This window comes from Emys orbicularis, unplaced genomic scaffold (genome assembly GCF_028017835.1).
Source record: "Emys orbicularis isolate rEmyOrb1 unplaced genomic scaffold, rEmyOrb1.hap1 scaffold_90, whole genome shotgun sequence".
NCBI lineage: Eukaryota > Metazoa > Chordata > Testudines > Emydidae > Emys > Emys orbicularis.
In genome coordinates this window covers 63,414-88,010 of record NW_027045199.1, presented here as the reverse complement: position 1 = coordinate 88,010, position 24,597 = coordinate 63,414, and the positions used below count along the sequence as shown (strand labels likewise).

Below are 24,597 nucleotides of genomic sequence, written 5' to 3'. Positions count from 1 at the left end.
CTCGGAACTGGGGGGAGAGAGAGAAATCAAACTGTAGTTCTGCCAGACCAAGCGGTGTACAAATAAAGCCAAACACAGCCAGCCCGACGGGGACTTTCCCAGCCTTTAACAAGGAAATCCAAGGCAGATATGACAAATAATACAACTATTAAAACAGACCCTCATCAGTTTATAATCTTGTTGCTCCACATGCCTGAGATTTTTGCTGAAGTTTGGGCTGTTTCGCCCCCCCAAAAAATCCCTGTAACAATGCAACACATAGGGGAAAGTGAGACCCACCCAGGGGTCATACAAATATTGCAGAACATTCCCACTTTGTCACACTCAGAAATCCCCACGCCTGCCCCTCTAGCAGGCTCTGTGCCCCAAGAAGCCCCATCTCTGCTTCCTCCCAAGGTCGCGCTCACAACTGCTTCTCTTGGCTCTCAGCCTCCGACACGCACAGCCTGCAGCCGATTTCCAAGCCTCTGCGTTTGCAACCAGTGAACCCCGGCCCCCATGGCTCGGCTCTGACGGGCCCTGCAGCCTTGAGCTTGGACAGTTGCTACTATAGCCTTAAAGTTAGAACGTTTTCCTTCATTTCCAATCTAAATCTCCCTCATTGCAAACTTTCTTCTTGCCCTCCCCTCGCTGGACACAGAGATCAATCGATCCCTGTCCTCTTTAGTGTTGGACTTAAAGTACCGCACAGGATCTTTTCAGGGGGGATTAGGCAAAGCAACACATTTATTAGTAATACATGTATCAATCCACACTGTCTCATATGCAGATGATCTATATTATACTCATGCACTCACATACACACACACAAACATACCTTTGTATTATGCTTCTATTTTCATACAACTTTGTATCAGATCCTTATATAGAAAACTTTGTATTGAGCCTTGGGATAATGTTAAAAAAGTGTAATAAGATCCCCCCCACCCCACCCCATTTAATCAATTGCCCTGTTGAATGAATGAGGCATGAATGAGCCAGGTGTGGAAGGCAGCACCTCCAGACAGCTGCACCCCTTGCAGAGGGGATGGAAGCCAGACCCAAGGACAATAAAACTTGTCCAGTGGGCTCACTAGAGAAGAGCAGACATATTGATGGCTGGGGGGGGGGGGGGGGGGAGGTTAGAAGCAAGCACCTTCTTTTGAAAACACCCTCTTTGAACAGCATTGGGACAACACCCTGTGACGTTATTGATATAATCTGGGACCATATAGATCATTGTTGCAACCAAGGTCCTGTAGTGGCACCCAAATCTTGTATAAAGGGGGTCAAATGGGGTATCTAAGACAAGGTTATGGATTACTGGTTATAATTATGCTGTCTATATGTATGTATCAGTGTTATAGTTGAAGTTATGAATATTGGCTCTATACTGTCTGTGTTGCAAACTTATGCTATGCTTCTGGGTGACATCCCAGACAAGCTGGTGTTAGCTCTGCCTAGCCTGCTTGATGGCCCATTAAGAACCATCAGCTATACAATGGACTCATTGAGAAAAGGCAAATATGCCTTGAGACGCAGCAAAGTATGCAGGGACTGGCCCATGTGACTCCAGGCTCCATTTTGCTGTAATTTTCCACAGTAAGAACAAAGGGGTGTTCTTACACCTGGAAAAGACTATATAAGGCTGATGCCTCATCTCCATTTAGTCTTCAATCCTGCTTCACACCTCTGGAGGAACTATGCTACAAGCTGAAGCTTTGAACAAAGGACTGAGGACCCATCCCAGCGGGGGATGTATTCCAGAGACTTGATTTGAACCTGCAGTTTATTCTATCGCTGCTGCAAGCCTGAACCAAGAGCTTTGCCATCACTGTATGTAATTGATTCCATTTAACCAATTCTAACTCTCATCTCTATCTTTTTTCTTTTATGAATAAACCTTTAGATTTTAGATTCTAAAGGATTGGCAACAGCGTGATTTGTGGGTAAGATCTGATTTGTATATTGACCTGGGTCTGGGGCTTGGTCCTTTGGGATCAGGAGAACCTTTTTCTTTTACTGGGGTCTTGGTTTTCATAACCATTTGTCCCCATAACGAGTGGCACTGGTGGTGATACTGGGAAACTGGAGTGTCTAAGGAGATTGCTTGTGAGACTTGCGGCTAGCCAGTGGGGTGAGACCGAAGTCCTCTTAGTCTGGCTGGTTTGGTTTGCCTTAGAGGTGGAAAAACCCCCAGCCTTGGGCTGTAACTGCCCTGTTTGAGCAATTTGTCCTGAGTTGGCACTCTCAGTTGGGTTCCGCCAGAACCGCATTGTCACACACCCAAAGGAAGCAGCACAAAGGACCAACGGACACAGATACAGATTTTGAAGCTGGTACAGATTTGCATGAGAGGGAAGCTGCTATAAATGTGAGGTGTCTTGCAGAGGACCCCGGGTCTCGTCTTGTCAACATGGGAGCATCGATCCAGATCCGCAGAAGCCCGGCTCCACCCCTCCCCCATCTAACTCACCTGGCCAGTGCAGTTAGGGGAGCAACTAATTGGTAACAACAACAAGACGGAGTGTGCTTGTGTGTGTGTGTATGTGAGTGCAAGAGTGCAATGTATATATCATATGCATATGATACAGTGTGGATTGATACATGTATTACCAATAAATGTGTCGCTTTGCCTTATCTCCCCAAAAAGATCCTGTGCAGTACTTTAAGTACAACATTAGAACAACCCCTGACAAGTCTGAAGTTTGTTCTCAAGTCCTCCCTCAGCCTTCTCTTCTCTAGGTTCTTCCCACCTGAGGGGGTGTAGTGAGGGATGGATACAAGTTTAAATACACCCTTGCACTCACTCTAATGTATAGATCAGGGTGGCAGAATTCAGTATTTGTGCATAATTGTGACAGATTATCTTGATTTATTTTTTAACATTTTTTCCCCATTAGTCTATTGAAATTTTCACAGTTACGGGAAGTAATGTGGGAGGTCAGACAATCAGCTAATGACAGTAGATGCTGAGATTCAAACAGTTGAAGCTTTATCTTACTTTGCCTAGCTGTGAATTCGGATCATCATCAATGGAAATATTTGTCAATTTGGGAGGGAGGGGGTTGAAATCAACATTTACCAATAACATTCTCCTCCCCCAGCCCCCCCCCCCCCATCTTTTAAGGAAATACAAAGCTTTAAAGCTTTGTGCAAAAAGAGAAACAACTTTATTTCCCTTGTAAGTTGGGTTTTGCGGCTGCCTGTAGTCACCAGATCTCACAGAAACCGTCAGTTTCTGTTTAGCATAAAAGCCCTTGTTAAGGCTTGACTCAAAGCGCATTTTGCTCTGTGTTGGTTCCAGGATGTGAAAGAGACAAGGTGGGTGAGGTAATATCTTCTATTGGACCAACATCTGTTGCCTCTAGCGTGTCCCTCTCAAAGCATGCTTCCCATTTAAAACAAGCCAGAACATAAGGGCTCAGTTGCAGTGGCTGGGAGAAAGGATCAGACCTTTGTATGGTAACTCACTTGCCCCCAGGGCCGGCTCCAGCATTTCTGCCGCCCCAAGCCAAAAAAATAAATAAATAAAGCCGCGATCGGCGGCGGCAGGTCCTTCGCTCCTAGAGGGAGTGAGGGACCTGCCGCCCCCGAATTGCCGCAGGTGCCGCCCCTCTCCCTTGGCCGCCCCAAGCACCTGCTTGTTAAGCTGGTGCCTGGAGCCGGCCCTGCTTGCCCCACCAGGATCCTCACCACTACAGGCTTTTATCCGCTGTCTATTTCTTCTTTCACAGCTTGCTACTGTCCAACGGTGACCGGTCACTTCAACCGGCTTCCCTCAGATATAAATTCATGCACCATGGAGGGATGATGTTGAACTATTCCTGTTCTAGATTAACAGGAAACACAGGAAAAGAGTCCTGGACGCTATGGACAGCTCCTTGAAGATCTATGCTCACAGGATGGTCCTGGGCGAGAGGGCTGGACTTCCTCAATGACCTCTCAGTGTCCCTCCCAGCCCTACATTTCTCAGGGATGTTTTCCAGCCCTCGGACAGTTTGGCTGCTCTCCTCTGGACTCTCGCCAGTTTGTCCCCATCTTTATTCAAGTGTGGTCCTCAGACTGGACACAGTCCCCCAGCTGAGGGCTCCCCAGCCGGCCGGTTACCTCCAGTCTCACAAAGGACACCCCAGCTAATACACCCCAGAATAGCATTTCCCTTCTGCACCACAGCATTAACTCACATTCGCACCAGAAAGCTGGCGGCGTGGGGGAGAGCTTCAAGCCGAACGGGTACAAAGTGCTATCAAATGCAAAAACTGAATACAGGGGGACTTGTTCCTTGCTGATCTCTTGGCTAGGATAATTGTAAGGGATGCTTGTAATTAAAGCAGGGAAAAGAAATTCAGATATAGGGATTTAAAAAAAAAACAAAACAAAAAAACCATGGCAGCCCTTTAATGCAACCAAGGAAGATAATTTAAATGCACCTGAGCCTTGAAACCGCCAAAATAATCCTAATGTGAAATCCTGACCTGCCAGACATCACAAAACCAAACAGCTTTAGATTTAATGTCATTGGTGTTCAATCTGCACCTCTAGAGGAAAGGGGGCTGGGAGCCAGGACTCCTGGGTTCTCTCCCCAGCTCTGGGAGGGGAGTGGGGTCTAGTGCTTAGAGCAGGGGGTGCTGGGAGCCAGGACTCCTGGGTTCTCTCCCCAGCTCTGGGAGGGGAGTGGGGGCTAGTGGGTTAAAGGAGGGGGTCTGGGTTCCAGGATTCCTAGGTGCTATGCTCGGAGAGGGGAGTGGGGTCTAGGGGTTAGTGTGGGGGAGGGTCTGGGAGCCAGGACTCCTGGGTCTATCGCTGCCTGCCCGCACTTGCCCAGTTGAAAGGTTGGTTTCAGACTCAGCCAGAAAACGGACCTGCCCCACCCTCGTATCAGACTGTTTGGCCCCAGCCGCTGACCCTCGGCCACCCAGACCGTTTTCAGCCTTACTTTTCCAAACACACAGACAGGGATTTCTCTACCCCCCCCCTCCCCCCCCGTGTAGATCCCCCCTGAACTCCCCGATTGCCCCCCCCCCCCAGTGGTCAACGACTTACATCATGCAGTGTTGCCAATTTAAGCATTTTCCAACCCCTGCTTGGAAATTCAAACAGCCTCTACTTTCCATTCCTGGGGGACGTACTGAGACACGGACACAGAGAAAAGCTTTACCTGGAGCCCACCGCGGGCTGTGTTCCCTCGGCTGGGAGCAGGGAAGAGAAATCCCTTTCCCTTGGGTGGGGACCGAAGACAGGGTTTCCTGGAACCGAAAATAAAAGTAGAAGAGTTGGAAATCACATGAGTACAAAAAGGTCAAGAGCTGCTTTACCAGGGGAAACCGAGCAGGGAGGGGACTAGGGTTGTGATGAAATCTCCAGGATTGGCAATGTCACACAGCAAATCGGGAGAAATGGGGAGAACCCAGGAGTCCTGGCTCTCCTTCTCTCACCCACCAGGCCCCACTCCCCTCCCAGAGCCGGGGAGAGAACCCAGGAGTCCTGGCTCCCAGCCCCCTCTGCTCTAACCACCAGACTCCACTGTAAATCCAGCTAAGATTTTGTCACAAAGGTCATAGAAGTCACAGAATCCAGGACTCCCAGAGACCTCTGTGACATTTTCCCTTCAGCCCCGAGGCAACGGGACTGCAGCTGTCAGCCAACAGGGTCCTCTGGGGGGCAAGGCGTGGGGGAGTGGGTCTCTGGGGGGCCGGTGGGGGGTGCTGGGCTGTGAGGGGGCATTGGGCAGTGGGGGAGGTTTATGTGTTTTGGGGTGCTGGACAGTGGGGGATTTGTTGGGGGCATTGGGGGAGGCGTCTGTGTTTCGGGGTGCTGGGCAGTGGGGGAGGATGGGGGGAAGGGCAGTGGGTAGTGGGCAGGGGGAGATCTGTGTGTTCTGGAGTGCTGGGCCGGGGGGGCTGTGTGGCATGCTGGGCAGTTGTGGTAGGGAGTGTGGGGAGGCACTGGGCATAGTGGGCCTGGGGGTGCTGGGCATAGGGAATCAGGGGGTGTTGGGTGGGGGGGCTCTGTGGCACTCTGGGGGGCAACCTCCCTGCGCTATGCTCCATTGCCCCCATGGGGGCCCACAAATATTTTTGGCACTGGTCCCACAAAAGCTTAATCTGGCCCTGGCCCCCCCAAGCCGCCACCCAGCACACTATCCCCCTCAGAACCCCCCCAGTATCCTCCCTGAGAGTCCTGCTGGGGGGGTTGTCTCTGAGGTGGATACTGGGGGTCTGAGTGTCTCATTCGCAGAACCCATTGGAGGGAATGAGGGGCATGGCAGGGGTGGGAGAAGAAAGCGGGAGAGGAGGCAGGGGGGTACCTTTCAATGAAAATTGGAGTAGGGGGCTTTAATTCTTCCCAGCAAACAATGGGAACGAGGCAGACAGAGGGCCGGAGAGAACACAGAGCGGGGAGGAGAGATGCACAGATTAGGGCCTTGTCTACACGGGGAAAATTCCCAGCATCTCTCTGCCGGTACAATCATACTGCTGTGGCTGTACCGGTTTCACTCCTCCTGCCAACAGCCTCCTTCCAAATAGAAGTGGCCTTAATTCGGTTTCATTTCATTCACTTTGGAAGCCAAGGCCACTTGTACGCCGAGTGAAAGTGGCCACACATGGGTGGAATCCAGATTCAGTAAAGCTCATTAATGGCACATTTTAGTTAATCTGGATTAAGTTTCCTGACCTAGGAATGGGTCAGTTTCCTGAGGACCTGTCTACATGGAGAAATATTACCGTTCTAATTATATTGGTATAATTACACCAGTAGAGTTATAACCCCAGCAGGGACAAACTTATTCCGGGGTAACTGGCCTTTTTCTCTTTACCAAAGTGGTGTAAAATAAAGCAAAAAAAAGGCCCTTTTCTGCCAGAATAAGGAGTCATACCTGTATACTCACACCTTAGACCGGTATCACGTTCCTATGCAGACAACCACTAGGCCCAGACAGGCACCCAATACCTGCGAGGATGGGTCCCTTTTTCCTTAGTTTTACTGGGGAGACAACAGAGCCATCTCGGACTAGCCACAGCCCTGCCTGACATAGCTTTGCTGGCAAACCGAAAAACGTAGCCGCGGTACCTCTGAGGGAACAATCTTAGAAGCCACCTCCCGAGGTCCCGGGTTATTCTGCCAAGGCAGGGCACCCTGTCGAACTCAGGACTTCTCCCGCCGGAGATCCGGATTACTCGACCAGCAGTGGTACCCCCGGGAAATCCACCCGAACTGCAGATTAGTAGTTATAGACACCAGAAATAGGGTTACCATTGTTGCTCCCAGTTCTAATAATCACATGCAGCATCTAAACACCATAACCCTCCGTCCGTATTTCCCCGAACATGTCCGGCTTTTTCATCTTTAAATAGCCGTCCAGGAGGAATTGGTAATAAGATAGAAAGGTCCGGGATTCCCTCCCCCCGCCTCCATGCAGAGTGCGGCGCGGCTGATTGGGCGGCTGGGCCCGATTGAGCCGCTCCCATTGGCCTCCAGCAGCCAGAGCCCCTCCCCTGCTCTCCCCTCCCCCTGCCTCAGCACTCTGTGGGGGAGGGGCTATGTACACGGCAGCCTGCTCCACGTGGAGCCAGTGGCTCGAGCGGCATGGTGGTAAGGGGAGTCCTGGGGCAGTCAGGGAGCAGGAGGGGTTTCGATGAGTCGGGAGTTATGGGGGTGCTGTCAGGGGGCGGGGTGTGGAGAGGGATCGGAGCAGTCAGGGGACAGGGAGCAGGAGGGGTTTGGATGGGTCGGGGGTTCTGTGGGGGGCTGTCAGGGGGCGGGGTGTGGAGAGGGATTGGGGCAGTCAGGGGACAGGGAGGGTTAGATGGACTCGGGGGGGCAGTCAGGGGACAGGCAGCGGTTGGATAGGCGTGGGAGTCCCGGGGATCTGGCGGGGGTGGGGGTGTGGATAGGAGTCAGAACAGTCAGGGGAAAGGTAGGGAGTGGGATCCTAGGGGGGCAGTTAGGGTGGGGGGGGGTCTCAGGAGGGGGCAGTCAGGGACAAGGACAAGGGAGGCTTAGATAGGGGGTGGGGTCCCAGGGGTGGTTAGGGGCAGGGGTCCCGGGAGGGGGCGATCAGGGGACAAGGAGCAGGGGGGGTTGGATGGGTTGGGGGTTCTGTAGGGGGCAGGAAGTGGGAGGGAGTGGCTAGGGGGCAGGGCTACCCCCCCCCCCCGGAGTGTCCTCTTTTTTGAAAATTCAAATATGGTAACCCTACCAGAAAGCAAAGAACAAGGTACACAGCAAATTAATACATACAAGGGCGGCTAGATTTTTCACACGCACCTATACACAGAGGAGGCCACAAAATTCATCTTCTTTTCCTTTCACTTAACACAACCACTCACCAAGTCTCCCTGGCCCTAGCTGTTACGTTGCCCCCCTCTGGCATGTCAGTCCACAGGCCGGGTCCCTGCTGGCCGTACACGTGGGGATGCTGCAGGCATTGTGGTAGTCGCTCCTCTGGAGTGAGTGGGGCCAGACCCTCAGCTGGGGTCAATGGGCCATAGCTCCACTGGGATCAATAAAGCAATGCTATTTTCCTACTAGCTGAAAACTGAGCTCTTCGTCTGCCAAATCTCCTCTGTCTCCCACTTTAGGCCTCGGTCCATTTAGTATCCAGGCTTCAGCAGTGTGTGAGAAACAGTGGAAAACCACACAAGAATGTAAAACATGGGGTCTAGTGGTTAGAGCAGGGTAGGGGCTGGGAGCCAGGACTCTTGGGTTCTCTCCCCAGCTCTGGGAGGGGAGTGGGGTCTAGTGGTTAGAGCAGGGGGGGCTGGGTGCCAGAATTTGCCAAGTGTTGCAGGATCACAAAATCTGCATTTTTTGCCGATTCAGCCAGGTCTACTACAAACTAACTTTTTAAAAATAGTAGATCTGAGATTCCCTGTAATCATGTAACTCAGGGGAAAACAACAAATAATACAAGACTAGCAATAAAATCCTGAGATGTGGCAATGCAATGAAATGGATTTGACAGGTCAGTCTCTGCTCCTGCCACCTCCCATCTCCCTGGTTTCTTTGTCAACTCAGCTGTGACTTTGGTGGATGAGGGCAAACTCCCCGCGGTCTACGTGGGAAAGCTACTCCACTTTATGCCTCAGGGACCTTCCCCCCCCATATCACCCCCTAAGACACATCCAACATCCCTTCTCATAGATCATCAATATCTCCACAGACACACACACACACCCATCTCCCCACTCAGATCTCCCAATATCCCCTCTCAGAGACAGTGACAGGACACGCACTTCTTGTGAGCGCCCCCTGTCGGTTGGGTGGGAACCTGCACTCTCTCTGCTTGCAGCACCCCCTGTTGGCCTCATCAGGGGGGTTTTCAGTGGCTCAGCCCTCCAGCTAAGTCACGCATAGTCTCGACAAATGAAGGAACAACTTCCAGGGTAACAAAGGTCCAACAGGACCTGTCCCTGCGCTTGCTCCCTGGAGACGCTTAGCCTCATCAGTTCTTATTGCCAGGACACTCCTTTGCTCGTAAGCAAAGTAAGATGTCACGGGATAAGAGGGAAGGTGCTCTCATGGATCGGGAACTGGTTAAAAGATAGGAAACAAAGGGTAGCAATAAATGGTCAGTTTTCAGAATGGAGAGAGGTAAATAGTGGTGTCCTCCAGGGGTCTGTACTGGAACCAGTCCTATTCAACATATTCATAAACGATCTGGAAAAAGGGGTAAACAGTGAGGTGGTAAAATCTGCAGATGATACAAAACTGCTCAAGATAGTGAAGTCCCGGGCAGACTACAAAGAGCTACAAAACGATCTCACAAAATGGGTGACTGGGCAACAAAATGGCGGATAAAATTCACTGTTGATCAATGCAAAGTAATGCACATTGGAAAGCATAATCCCAACTATACATATAAAATGATGGGGTCTAAATGAGCTGGTACCACTCAAGAAAGATCTTGGAGTCATTGTGGATAGTTCTCTGAAAACATCCACTCAATGTGCAGTATCAGGGGGTAGCCGTGTTAGTCTGTATCTACAAAAACAACAAGGAGTCCGGTGGCACCTTAAAAACTAACAGATTTATTTGGGCATAAGCTTTCGTGGGTAAAAACCTCACTTCTTCAGATGCAGTGAGGTTTTTACCCACGAAAGCTTATGCCCAAATAAATCTGTTAGTCTTTAAGGTGCCACCGGACTCCTTGTTGTTTTTACTCAATGTGCAGCAGCAGTCGAAGAAGCAAACAGAATGTCAGGAATCATTAGGAAAGGGATAGAGAATAGGACAAAATGTGACAACTGGGGAAGACATCTTGTTTTTTGGAAGTTCATGATTTTTAAGCCAGGCTCAGGAGTTTGGGGGCCTGATCCCTGACCTCTGAACACACACACACACACACACACACACACACACACAGTTTCCTCATCTGTAAAATGGGGCTAATGATACATCCTTCCTTTGAAAAGTGTAACAAATCTTGTACAAAGTGTGTCAAGTGAGGTGTCTATGGAGAGGGGATGATTTGCTGGTTAAGATTATGCTCTCTGTAGGCATGTGGCATTTTTGTATTTGAAGTTATGAGCATTGGCCCTATACTTGCATTTCAAAAATGTTTGCTCCTGAGGTAACGCCCACAAGGTATTTAGCCAGCACATCTTGAAGAGACTAGTCAAGTTAAGTGGCCCATCAAGGAACACTTAACTCGCAGTGGACCATGGGAGACGCCCGTCTACACTGAATGGACTTTCCTGTGATGGCCTGTAGCAGGGTGCCACCCACTCCTGCCCTGAGGGGTTTAAATAGGGTTACCATACGTCCGGATTTCCCCGGACATGTCCGGCTTTTTGGGACTCAAATCCCCGTCCGGGGGGAATTGCCAAAAAGCCGGACATGTCCGGGGAAATAGGGAGGCATAAGCCAGGGTCCGCCCGGCCCCAGCACGACCCGCCGGGTCCGCAGCTCAGCCCAGCCGCCCGGCTACATTGTAGCGAGCTCGGGGGGGGGGGGGGGCGCAGCCGCAGAAGGCGGCGAAGGGGCCGCTGCTGCCCCCGGAGGCCGGGCGGACCGCGCGCCCCAGCCGAGCCCGCAGGACCACCGGGTGGCCGGGCCCAGCCCACGGCTCGGGCTTCCCTCGCGGGCGGGGACCCCCCGGCCACTGGGGGACCCTTCCTGTGGCCCCATCACCCCGCGTGGCAGGAAGGAGGCTGCGGCGCGGGGCAGGGAGTGCGGCGTGTGCCGGGGCTGCAGGGACCCGCGCTGCCCCGGTCGCCGCTGAGCATCCGAAGCCCCCGCCAGGCAGAGGCTGCCGGGTGAGCGGGGGGAGCAGGGCAGGCGGGGGGGGTGCAGGGGCTGCAGGGCGAGTGGGGAGCAGGGCAGGCGGGGGGGTGCAGAGGCTGCAGGGCGAGGAGAAGCAGGGCAGGCGGGGGGGGTGCAGGGCGAGTGGGGAGCAGAGGGCACAGAGGCTGCAGGGGCGGGGGGGCGCAGGGGCAGGGCAGGTGGGGGGCGCAGAGGCTGCAGGGTGAGTGGGGAGCAGGGGGCACAGAGGCTGTAGGGGTAGGGGGGCGCAGGGGCAGGGCAGGCGGGGGGCACAGAGGCTGCAGGGGCGGGGGGGTGCAGAGGCTGCAGGGCGAGGAGGAGCAGGGCAGGCAGGGGCATAGGGGCTGCGGGGCGAGTGGGGAGCAGGGAAGCACTTAGCAACCCCCAACCAAGATCAGAGCGGGAGGGAGGAGGGGGAATGCGGGGTGCTCAGAGGAGGGGGCAGAGTTGGGGCAGGGACTTTGGGGAAGGGGTTGGAATGGGGGCGGAGAAGGGGCGGGGTTGGGGCGGGGAAGGGGCGGAGTTGGGGCAGGGCCAGGGCTCCCGTGGAGTGTCCTCGTTTTTCAGTGTTGAAATATGGTAACCTAGTTTAAAGACAGCCCTGGGGAGGGCTGTGGCAGGGAAAGCAGCTAATAGGCTGATTGGGGAAGCAGCCGCAGCTGGGGCCACGCCCCAATCAGGCCGCAGCTGGCCCTATATAAGAGGCTGGGAGCCAGAAGCCCTACCCTCCGGCGTATCTACCACTCCTCCCAGCTTAGAATGAATGAAAAGCACTGAACTAATATATGACGAATGCTGGGAATTAAGTTGTTGATGTATGAGGCAAAAACTCCAAATGCCTCATGTAAGTCAGAGGAAAGCGCACAAAGGCACCCCTGATAGCAGGAATGATCTACTTAATTAAACATTCCTGTCAGTTACTTGACACCGCTGGGTAATCATATGAATAGCCTGCATCCCAGGGCCTGGGGGGTAGCGAACAAGGAGCCGGCAGAAGAGAGAAAAACTGCTGTCAGACACGAGCAAGTTGATTCAGAGAGATCCCTTTCAGTGGAGTTTAAAAAGCAAATTAAGAAGGAGCTAATGGAGGAATGGCAGGAAATAGAGGAAAAGAACGGAAGGGGAAAAGGTTCCATGAAATATGCCCAGGAACCGCCCAAAGGGGGTATTGATATGGAAACCATAGAGGTCTTAAAGTGTTCGACTTTCGCTGCGATACCTAGTAAGAGCGTCAGGAAAACGGGACCCTCTTGAAACAAAAAGCGACAATGCCATTCTTTGTAAATACCCGGAAAGGAGAAAGATTTGCATTGTTGAATTAGCTACGGTGCGCGGTGCTTGGCGGCCAGAGACGCCGAAAACACAAGACGAGGAGGAGACGAGGGGTGATTGAGGACATCTGTGGTGGGGCCCTGGAGCAAGGGGCCAGGTGCTCAGAAGGTTGCCCTGGACTTGGGACCCAGAGCCAGCGGAGAGCGGAGCCGGCTGTGAAGGATGAGCTGTGGAACCAGTTGTGTTTGTTTTGCTTACGTCTGGGCAATACACCTGTGTACGGGAGACTGGGCCGGCCAGTGTGTGCTTGGAAGCTGGGGAAGCCAGGCCCCGGGCGAAATATTCCTGTTTCTAGATCGCTGCGCATGACGCAGGGCAGAGATTGCCCTTAATACCCCTCGAGGGGAAGATTTCGCACCTGGCTCCTCCAGACATTTCCCTGATGGCGTTCTCATTGCACTAAATAAGCGTGTTCAGACTCCCAGGCCTGCCTTTGTTTACAAAGATTAAGCTCGACTTGAGCTCAGTGCCCAGGTATAAACAGCCCCCGCGCTCCACCCCAGAGGTGGCCGCATCTGAGCACCGCACCAGGCGTCCCTGGCTAAACAGCCCCCGCGCTCCCCCCCAGAGGTGGCCGCATCTGAGCACCGCGCCAGGCGTCCCTGGCTAAACATCCCCCGCGCTCCGCCCCAGAGGTGGCCGCATCTGAGCACCGCACCAGGCGTCCCTGGCTAAACAGCCCCCGCGCTCCCCCCCAGAGGTGGCCGCATCTGAGCACCGCGCCAGGCGTACCTGGCTAAACTGCCCCCGTGCTCTGCCCCAGAGGTGGCCGCATCTGAGCACCGCGCAAGGCGTACCTGGCTAAACTGCCCCCGCGCTCCGCCCCAGAGGTGGCCGCATCTGAGCACCGTGCAAGACGTCGCTGGCTAAACAGCCCCCGCGCTCCGCCCCAGAGGTGGCTGCATCCCTGTGCTGGGGCAGGGATCCAGGTAGAAACAGCCCCCAGGCCAAACCCAAATGTAAGCAGAGACCTCGTGTTCTGGATGAAAATGGAGAGCAGAGATTGATGCTTTATTATTTTAATGAGCGCATCAGTAAATCAAGCAATCTGCTTCTAATTAATCAGCCACTGATCACAGCCAGCGAATGGCTCCACGGTGCCACGCGGAGAGTCATATGCTGAGGTATGTTAACGAGGTATACTACAGGATTTTGCTGGAATGGATGGGCTCCATTAGCCAGAGGAATTCCCCACCTCTGGGATCTGGGCATAGGATTTTAATGCCGGCAAGATGGACTGGTCCCAGTGCATCCCGATGCCCGTGATGCCCGCCCCATTGTGGTGGCCGGTGATGAAGGCCAGGACGTTGCCCTGCTCCAGGGGGACGGCGTTGAAGCTCTCCCCGGCTGGTTGGCCGAAGAAGAAGGTGCGTCTGTAGTTGGTGAAGAAGATGAGCTGGTAGACGTAGGTGGAGTGTTTCCCGGAGATCTGTGTGATTTCCTCTCCTGGGAACAGGATCACCTCGTGATGTTTGCCTTGCTCATAGCCATAAGTTTTGCTCCATGTGCCAGCAAATTGGAACTGGAGGCTGGGGGGAGATGAGAGGGTACAATCAGCCCCCCCTCAAAATCTGGGTAGAACCCCAAAAACCCCCATCCCTTTCCCTGTCCACTGAGCCCCCCTTCCGTTCCTCCATCCCTTGTGTCTGCCTCTGATTCCCCATCCCCCCGCTCTGCTCCCCAAATCCCAGACCTCCCCCCTCTCCTCCATACCCCCCTGTGCCTCCCGCCGCCCTCTGATCCCCCAGGCCCGGGACTCACGCTTTGATGTAGCTGCTGGGGTGTTCCCAGACCCGGAAGGCCGTGATGGGGCCCCAGAAGTGGTCTCCGGAATAAGAGAACGAGGTCCCCACAGCTGAGCCGAACTCTCCGGAATAGGAGAATCGGGCCTGGGCTGGAACAAGGGAACGAGAGAATAGAACTGGTGCAGCTGGGATCAGAGATCGGCTCATACAGGGGATGAGTGGGGGGGCTGCAGGTCAGGAGTGAGGGGCACTGGCAGAGCTGGGGGGGCAGGGCTGGGCTGGCAGGGGCTGTGGGTCGGGAGTGAGGGGCACCAGCAGAGCTGGGGGGGGGCAGGGCTGGGCTGGCAGGGGCTGCGGGTCGGGAGTGAGGGGCACTGGCAGAGCTGGGGGGGGCAGGGCTGGGCTGGCAGGGGGCTGCGGGTCGGGAGTGAGGGGCACCGGCAGAGCTGGGGGGGGGCAGGGCTGGGCTGGGCAGGGGGCTGCGGGTCAGGAGTGAGGGGCACCGGCAGGGTTGGGGGGGCAGGGCTGGGCTGGCAGGGGCTGCGGGTCAGGAGTGAGGGGCACCGGCAGAGCTGGGGGGGGGGCAGGGCTGGGCTGGCAGGGGCTGCGGGTCGGGAGTGAGGGGCAGCGGCAGAGCTGGGGGGGGGCAGGGCTGGGCTGGCAGGGGCTGCGGGTCGGGAGTGAGGGGCACCGGCAGAGCTGGGGGGGGCAGGGCTGGGCTAGCAGGGGGCTGCGGGTCGGGAGTGAGGGGCACCGGCAGGGCTGTGTTTGTTCTCCTCACCTGCAGTTTCCGAGACCGAATTTGCCAGAAGGACAAAAGTCCCGATGAGGATTTGCAGCAGCAGCATCCTGTACGGGATACAAGTGACAGGCTGGGAATCCTGTGCCCCATTCCCCCTCCCTCCCCGAACCAGCTGGTCCCTGCCCCGGGGCCGGATCGGAGCCAGCCCCCCATTCTCTGCCCCCCTGAGCCAGCCAGTCCCCACCCTGGGGCCGGATCGGAGCTGGCGCCCCCTGGAGGGGACAGGCCCCTGCCCATTCCCTGCCCCCTGAGCCAGCCGGTGTGTCAAAGAAAGCCGAGCCACCCCTACCTGGTTCTGGGTCTCTCTGGCATGGAACTGGCTGGCCGGTGAATCCTCCTGCACCGTCTATATAGGTGCCTGGAGCGCTCTGGGTGTCACGTCACAGGGCGCATCTCCCGGGGGCCTGGAGTCGTTCCCAGGAAATCCCCAGCCAAAGATAACAAATCCCCACCCCGCACAATTGTCGAGCAAAGGTGTGTCACGCAATAGCACCGCAGCATGTCAGAGAGCAGCCGGGGGGGAGCTGAGACCCGAATCCCAGACTGACCCCATTGGGGGCAGAGGGGGGGACTCCGGAGTGACCCCTGGGGAGTGAGATCCCAAGGCAGCCCTGACTCCATCTACACTGGGGCCAGATCCTGCTCCCAATTCCCCCAGAGCAAAGCCTGAACTCTTCCATGGGGCCCGGACCCTCACGCCACCCAGAAGGCAAACAACGCGAATGTTTACTTTTAAAAACCTCATGATCAAGCAAGCAAATCGCAGGCTTCTTCGGGGCCCGGACCTGTGATTTCTCCAGGATCCGCCGGCGAGGCGATTGATGTTCCTCGTGTCCTGGGCAGTTCCTGGGTGATTTGCCAGCAGACGTGGATTGTGTTTGACTTTCGCTGTATAACAAATAACTTAAAATAACAAAATGTTTTTTAAGTACATCAGAAGCAGGAAGCCTGCTAAACAACCAGTGGGGCCCCTTGACGATGAAAATACAAAAGGAGCGCTTAAAGATGATAAAGTCATTGCAGAGAAACTAAATGGATTCTTTGCTTCAGTCTTCACGGCTGAGGATGTTAGGGAGATTCCCAAACCTGAGCTGGCTTTTGTAGGTGACAAATCTGAGGAACTGTCACAGATTGAAGTATCACTAGAGGAGGTTTTGGAATTAATTGATAAACTCAACATTAACAAGTCACCGGGACCAGATGGCATTCACCCAAGAGTTCTGAAAGAACTCAAATGTGAAGTTGCGGAACTATTAACTAAGGTTTGTAACCTGTCCTTTAAATCGGCTTCGGTACCCAATGACTGGAAGTTAGCTAATGTAACACCAATATTTAAAAAGGGCTCTAGGGGTGATCCCGGCAATTACAGACCGGTAAGTCTAACGTCGGTACCGGGCAAATTAGTTGAAACAATAGTAAAGAACAAAATTGTCACACACATAGAAAAACATAAACTCTTGAGCAATAGTCAACATGGTTTCTGTAAAGGGAAATCGTGTCTTACTAATCTATTAGAGTTCTTTGAAGGGGTCAACAAACATGTGGACAAGGGGGATCCGGTGGACATAGTGTACTTAGATTTCCAGAAAGCCTTTGACAAGGTCCCTCACCAAAGGCTCTTACGTAAATTAAGCTGTCATGGGATAAAAGGGAAGGTCCTTTCATGGATTGAGAACTGGTTAAAGGACAGGGAACAAAGGGTAGGAATTAATGGTAAATTCTCAGAATGGAGAGGGGTAACTAGTGGTGTTCCCCAAGGGTCAGTCCTAGGACCTATCCTATTCAATGTATTCATAAATGATCTGGAGAAAGGGGTAAACAGTGAGGTGGCAAAGTTTGCAGATGATACTAAACTACTCAAGATAGTTAAGACCAAAGCAGATTGTGAAGAACTTCAAAAAGATCTCACAAAACTAAGTGATTGGGCAACAAAATGGCAAATGAAATTTAATGTAGATAAATGTAAAGTAATGCACATTGGAAAAAATAACCCCAACTATACATACAACATGATGGGGGCTAATTTAGCTACAACGAGTCAGGAAAAAGATCTTGGCGTCATCGTGGATAGTTCTCTAAAGATGTCCACGCAGTGTGCAGAGGCGGTCAAAAAAGCAAACAGGATGTTAGGAATCATTAAAAAGGGGATAGAGAATAAGACTGAGAATGTATTATTGCCCTTATATAAATCCATGGTTCGCCCACATCTCGAATACTGTGTACAGATGTGGTCTCCTCACCTCAAAAAAGATATTCTAGCACTAGAAAAGGTTCAGAAAAGAGCAACTAAAATGATTAAGGGTTTAGAGAGGGTCCCATATGAGGAAAGATTAAAGAGGCTAGGACTCTTCAGTTTGGAAAAGAGAAGACTAAGGGGGGACATGATAGAGGTATATAAAATCATGAGTGATGTTGAGAAAGTGGATAAGGAAAAGTTATTTACTTATTCCCATAATACAAGAACTAGGGGTCACCAAAAGAAATTAATAGGCAGCAGGTTTAAAACAAATAAAAGGAAGTTCTTCTTCACGCAGCGCAGTCAACTTGTGGAACTCCTTACCTGAGGAGGTTGTGAAGGCTAGGACTATAACAATGTTTAAAAGGGGACTGGATAAATTCATGGTGGCTAAGTCCATAAATGGCTATTAGCCAGGATGGGTAAGAATGGTGTCCCTAGCCTCTGTTCGTCAGAGGATGGAGATGGATGGCAGGAGAGAGATCACTTGATCATTGCCTGTTAGGTTCACTCCATCTGGGGCACCTGGCATTGGCCACTGTCGGTAGACAGATACTGGGCTAGATGGACCTTTGGTCTGACCCAGTACGGCCATTCTTATGTTCTTATGTTCTTATGTTCTTATGTATCATAATCCAACTTTCTCACTGTCTTGTTCTAAGAAGGACAAATTGGAGAAATGGTCTGAGTTAAACAGGATGAAGTTTAACAAAGACAAATGCAAAGTGCTCCACTTAGGAAGGAACAATCAGTTTCACACATACAGAATGGGAAGAGACTGTCTAGGAAGGAGTACGGCAGAAAGGGATCTAGGCGTTATAGTGGACCACAAGCTAAATATGAGTCAACAGTGTGATGCTGTTGCAAAAAAAGCAAACATGATTCTGGGATGTATTAACAGGTGTGTTGTGAGCAGGATACGAGAAGTCATTCTTCCGCTCTACTCTGCTCTGGTTAGGCCTCAGCTGGAGTATTGTGTCCAGTTCTGGGCACCGCATTTCAAAAAAGATGTGGAGAAATTGGAAAGGGTCCAGAGAAGAGCAACAAGAATGATTAAAGGTCTTGAGAACATGACCTATGAAGGAAGGCTGAAAGAATTGGGTTTGTTTAGTTTGGAAAAGAGAAGACTGAGAGGGGACATGATAGCAGTTTTCAGGTATCTAAAAGGGTGTCATAAGGAGGAGGGAGAAAACTTGTTCACCTTAGTCTCTAAGGATAGAACAAGAAGCAATGGGCTTAAACTGCAGCGAGGGAGGTCTAGGTTGGACATTAGGAAAAAGTTCCTAACTATCAGGGTGGTTAAACACTGGAATAAATTGCCTAGGGAGGTTGTGGAATCTCCATCTCTGGAGATATTTAAGAGTAGGTTAGATAAATGTCTATCAGGGATGGTCTAGACAGTATTTGGTCCTGCCATGCGGGCAGGGGACTGGACTCGATGACCTCTCGAGGTCCCTTCCAGTCCTAGAATCTATGAATCTATGAAGTTGCTCCCAGTTGCCACCTGCAATCAGCCAGGGCGGGACACGGCCCCAGCAGGCCTGGGCATAGACGTCAAACCTCCATGAGCCAGCTAAGGACGTCGCGGGGTGTCCGCACGAGCCCGGCGCTGCGATGTTTGGTCCAGACTGGCTTCTTTGGCTTGCAAATGCCCCATCGGGGAAATCTCCCATGTTTGCGTTCCCAAAAGCACTGAGGAAAATCTATTTTCTTTGGGTCGCAGAGAAGCCGGGGGAAGTTTGTTTGGTTTGGCGATATGGCAGGGCTGACGCCTGCAGGGGGCGCCCTCCCGTAGTGCAATAGGCAGAGTCTGCCTCAGTTTACCATTCAGAACTGGACACGGGATTCCAGCAGCCGTCACACCAGGGCCAAATACAGAGGTAAAATAACCTCTCTGCTCCCACGTGTGATTCCCCTGTTTCTGCATCCCAGGATCGCATTCGCTTTTTGGCCACAGCGTTGCACTGGGAGTTCATATTCAGCTGATTATCCACCATGGTCCCCAAGTCGTTTTCCGAGTCCCTGCTTCGCAGGTTAGAGTCCCCCAGCCTCTATGTCTGGCCGACATTCTTGGTTCCTAGATGGACACATTACATTAAAACACACGGTGTTTGCTCGCGCCCAGTTTACCCAGCGATCCCGATCGCTCTGAATCAGGGACGTGTCCTCTTCATTATTTACCATTCCCCCAATTTTTATGCCACCTGCAAACACTATCAGAGATAAAAACAACGAGGAGTCCGGTGGCACCTTAAAGATGAACGGATTGATTTGGGCATCAGCTTTTGTGGGTAAAAACCTCACGTCTTCGGATGCATAGAGTGAAAGTTACAGATGCAGGCATTATATACTGACACATGGAGAGCAGGGAGTTACTTCGCAAGTGGAGAACCAGTGTTGACAGGGCCAATTCAGTCAGGGTGGATGTCGTCCACTCCCAATAATAGATGAGGAGGTGTCAATTCCAGGAGAGGAAAAGCTGCTTCTGTAATGAGCCAGCCACTCCCAGTCCCTATTCAAGCCCAGATTAATGGTGTTAAATTTGCAAATGAATTTTAGTTCTGCTGTTTCTCTTTGAAGTCTGTTTCTGAAGTTTTTTTGTCCAATGATAGTGACTTAAATCTGTTATAGAATGACCAGGGAGATTGAAGTGTTCACTTACTGGCTTTTGTATGTTACCATTCCTGATGTCCGATTTGTGTCCATTTATTCTTTTACGTAGGGACTGTCTGGTTTGGCCAATGTACATGGCAGAGGGGCATTGCTGGCACATGATGGCATATATCACATTAGTAGATGTGCAGGTGAATGAGCCCTTGATGGTGTGGCTGATGTGGTTGGGTCCTCTGATGGTGTCGCTAGAATAGATATGGGGACAGAGAAGGCAACGAGGTTTGCTACAGGGATTAGTTCCTGGGTTAGTGTTTCTGAAAGCTTATGCCCAACAGACTAACACGGCTACCCCCTGATATTTGTCTATCAGGGATGATTTTGTGTTTTCTCCCAGGTCACTGATAAAGATGTTCAATAGCAGAGGGCCAAGAACCAATCACTGAGGGACTCCGCTGGGAACAGATCCACTTGCTGACAATTCCCCACTTACAGGTACATTTCGAGATCTATCAGTTAGCCAGTTTTGAATCCATTTAGTGTGTGCCGTGTTAATTTTATATTGTCCTAGTTTTTTCATCAAAATGTTGTGTGGTACCAAACACCTTACAGAAGTCTAAGTATAGTACGTCCACACTATTCCCTTTATCAACCAGACTTGTAAGCTCATCGCAAAAAGATATCGAGTTCATTTGACAAGATCTATTTTCCACAAACCCGTGTTGATTGACATGAATTCCCATCCTTTTATTTAGGGTAATGTAATTGCCCTGTAATTTTAATGCTGGGTTCCCCAGCTCCAGCCAGTTTTCTCCCAATAGCTTGCATCAGATCTTCCTCCCAACTGTTTTGTCTGTGTCACACTTGCAACAAAGCAACCCCTGATTCTTCTGGGTCTCAGACAACACAAAGGGTTGCAAAGACCCTCAAAGAAATTCTGTTTTGTTTCGGGTGTGGGGGACACAGGGGAAAGTTTCTTTGTTTGGGGGTTTGGGGATTGAAAAAACCACCCAGGAAAGTTTGTTTTGTCTGGGCATCGTCTGTTGTGTCCAGGTCATACCCAAGACACGTTCTCCGCATCTGGTCTGGGACTGTTGGATAAACTCCCCCTGGAACTCAGGACCGTGCACTTCCAGCACCAGACGCCTTCCTTTGACATGTCTTCACATCAAATAGTCCCTACCAAAACCAGGCCGTGCAATGCACCCTGGGGAGAGGACAGGAGACCACGCCGCATGTGCAGTCTGCGGACGGTGCCCAGACACCACGGGGCTGCGGGCCAGAGGAAGAACCGAAGGAGAATCGGATTGAACGTGGGGCAAAGTCTGTTTGCTTCGGGACGCAGCCGTAAAAACTCCGGGTTCTGGGTTTCAACGACAGGCCAGGGACGTTTGCAGCAGCGAATGTGGTTGGTTGTTTGGCTCCAGGCACCCACAGCCAACGCTTCCCACCCACCCGCGAGCCCTTTGACGACCGCGCTCCAGGAGCTATCGGCTAGTCAAACAGGAGTGGCACGAACGCCCCTTATCGGCCGAGCTCCCTCCCTAGGGGCACAGAGGCCGGGCTGGGAACAACAGGAGCTGGCGTGTGCAGACGCCAGGGTAAATCTGGGGTGTGTGGCACCCACCTCCAGCGTGGGTATGTACAGCCGGAAACCGATAGAAGAAGGACTTTAATTGACATAAGCAACAGAGGGTCCTGTGGCACCTTTAAGACTAACAGAAGTAGTGGGAGCATAAGCTTTCGTGGGTAAGAACCTCACTTCTTCAGATGCAAGTGAAGTGAGGTTCTTACCCACGAAAGCTTATGCTCCAATACTTCTGTTAGTCTTAAAGGTGCCACAGGACCCTCTGTTGCTTTTTACAGATTCAGACTAACACGGCTACCCCTCTGATACTTTAATTGACATCTGTATCTTCAGCGCTTCAGTCCCATTGTTTGCTCTGGGGGATAAAGCGGTTCCCTTGCTCCAGTCTCGACTCCTGCCATTGAAATTTAGGGTGATACTTAGCACCTGTCGAAACAGCTGCTTCACCCCAGAGGCAGCCGCAGCTCATGTCCGGTTTATGTCCACCCCATTACAGCCTCCGTCTCAGGGCTCATGGGGGACAGCTTCGGTCGAGATTGCTGGTCGCACCACAGCAATGAAAGTCTGGGCAGGGGCCCTCCCCCTCCCCGGGTGAGAGTGGGGGGCTGCGCGTCGGGAGTGAGGGGCACCGGCAGAGCTGGGGGGCACGGCTGGGCTAGCAGGGGCTGCGGGTCGGGAGTGAGGGGCACCAGCAGAGTGGAGGGCACGGCTGGGCTAGCAGGGGCTGCGGGTCGGGAGTGAGGGGCACCAGCAGAGCTGGGGGGCACGGCTGGGCTAGCAGGGGCTGCGGGTCGGGAGTGAGGGGCACCAGCAGAGCTGGGGGGGGGGGCAGGGCTGGGCTAGCAGGGGCTGCGGGTCGGGAGTGAGGGGCACCGGCAGAGCTGGGGGTTTGTTCTACTCACCTGCAGTTTCTGAGACTGAATTAGGCAGGGGGACGAGGGTCACGACTCAGATTTGCAGCAGCAGCATCGTGTACGGGAGTGATACAAGTGACAGGCTGGGAACCCCGGGTCCCACGCCCCAGCCCTGAGCCAGCCAGTCCCTGCCCTGGGGCCGGATCAGAGCCAGCGCCCTCTAGAGGGGAAATACATTTAGTACTGTATTAAGTTACTTGTATATAAAAATCTCTTAATAAAGAAAACTATATAATAAGAAATAAAATATATGATGCAGTGATAAAATACTAGATCATGAATTCTTAGGTACAATATGAATAAGTAATAAAAATAGTGGTTGATCATGTAATGAGAGAAATTTAATACTAAAACTATTAATAATGACCCGTGCCTTATGACAATACACTAGCACTGCGATAATTAATAATAGCGGCTTATTAAAATCAAACAGGGGTGTATAAGCGACATTCACAAGTTATCTCCCCACAGAGACAAGCGGAGAAACGCCATGACGTCGAGCGCAGGGCCCCACCAGCCCAGCCGTTAATGGATTACAAATGAGTTTTTCACACACAGCAGCACATACCTGAGTGGGACTAGCTGGTTGAAGAATTAATCTGCATGGCGTGTATTTATATGTAGTGATACACGCATCACGTGGTCTAACACATCTTCCCGGGAGCTGGAGAGTTTCCCAGGAAATCTGCCAGCCAAAAAACCCAACCCTGCACCCTGCCAGCACAAGTGATTATTACGGATTAGGATTATTATTAGGGTTAGGATTATTGCAAGTCAGCCTAGGCCATTGTGCCGAATGCAACGAGCGGAGAAAGGGGAGCTGAGATCAGAATCCGGCTCTCACCCCACGGCAGTCAGGGTGTGACTCCGGATTGACCCCGGGGGAGCTGAGATCAGAATCCAGCCATGATCCCGTCTACACTGGGGCTGGATTTCGATCTCAGATCCCCCGGAGTAAATCCTGAATTCTCTCAGGTGACTCCGGCCCTCACACAACCCGGCAGGCAAATAAAAAGAACGTTTTAAAAAATCTCCTGGTTCGTAACCAAAATCTCAGGATTTTTAGGCCAAATCTCAGGATTTTCGGGGCCGGGACCCGTGACTATTCGGCACTTAGGAATCCCAGGCTGGGGCGGTTCATGGTTCCATGTGTGCCCTGGGCAGTGCCCAGGGGATTTGCCAGCAGACTGTGGATTGTGTTTGTTTTGTTGTTATCTATTAACCCAACGTCCTCACCTCCTTGTTCTGAGAAACTGCTCCCAGCTGCCAGCTGGTAATCAGCTTGTTTGGGTTGGGCGGGCCCCCCTCGGTGCCCCCACTTCCTTTGGGGTCCGGAGAACACAAGGGAAAGGTGGTTTTGTTTCGGGCTGACCCCTGCAAGGGGCGCCCTCCCACAGTGAGACAGGCGTGTCCTGCCTCAGTTTACCATTCAGACCCCGCTTTGCCCCTCTCCTCCACCGCGGGGTCGCTTCACCCACCTGGGAAAGGGAGCTCGTCCCACGCCGAGTCTTTCTACCCCCTGCTGGGTTCCCCGGCTCCCGCCCGTTTCCTCCAGGAGCTCCGATGAAATCCCTCCCCGTTCTCACGCACCTTCCTCCAGCACCCGTCTGCTCCCCTTTGCTCAGCTGCTGGTTGGGTCATTTCCAAAGGCCCCCGTCGGGCAGCTAACCCATCCCAGATGAACTGGACCTTAAAGAGCCCGGTGGCCGGGGGACAGGGTCGAAGCCACCCCCCACGGGGAAATCCACTTTGCTTTGGGCTTGCCAAGGATCAAGGAATGACTGGTTTTGTCTGGGTCTCAGAGAGCCCCAGGGGAAACATTGTGTTGTCGGGGTCACAGACACAACAAAGCGGCAGTTGTTGTGTCTGGGTCGTAGACGCCGCTCAGGGGCGTCTGATTTCTCCCCATCGCAGCCACAACACGGCAACGGCAATGTCTGGGTTGCAGACAACACAAAGGGCAACTCTAGCTCTGTCTGGCTGCAAAGGCCGAGAAGGAGAATTTCTTGTGTTCGGGGCAGCGGGAACACGGGGACGCTTGTTTTGTTTGGGTCGCAGCCAGAGACTCTGGATGCTTTTGTCTGGGCTGCAGATACACCCCACAAAGTGTTGTGTGGTGCGGG

At 52.5% G+C, this 24,597-nt stretch overlaps 1 protein-coding gene across 1 annotated transcript; it reads right to left on the bottom strand.

The window, feature by feature from the left end:
- Positions 1–13,753: 13,753 nt before the first annotated feature.
- On the bottom strand, positions 13,754–15,172 carry LOC135895105 (zymogen granule membrane protein 16-like). Its single transcript, XM_065423174.1, has 3 exons — positions 15,106–15,172; positions 14,341–14,473; positions 13,754–14,108 (listed from the first exon to the last, which is right to left on the bottom strand). The coding sequence occupies exons 1-3, from the start codon at positions 15,170–15,172 to the stop codon at positions 13,754–13,756; spliced, it is 555 nt and encodes a 184-aa protein (XP_065279246.1).
- Between the last annotated feature and the right edge of the window lie 9,425 nt (positions 15,173–24,597).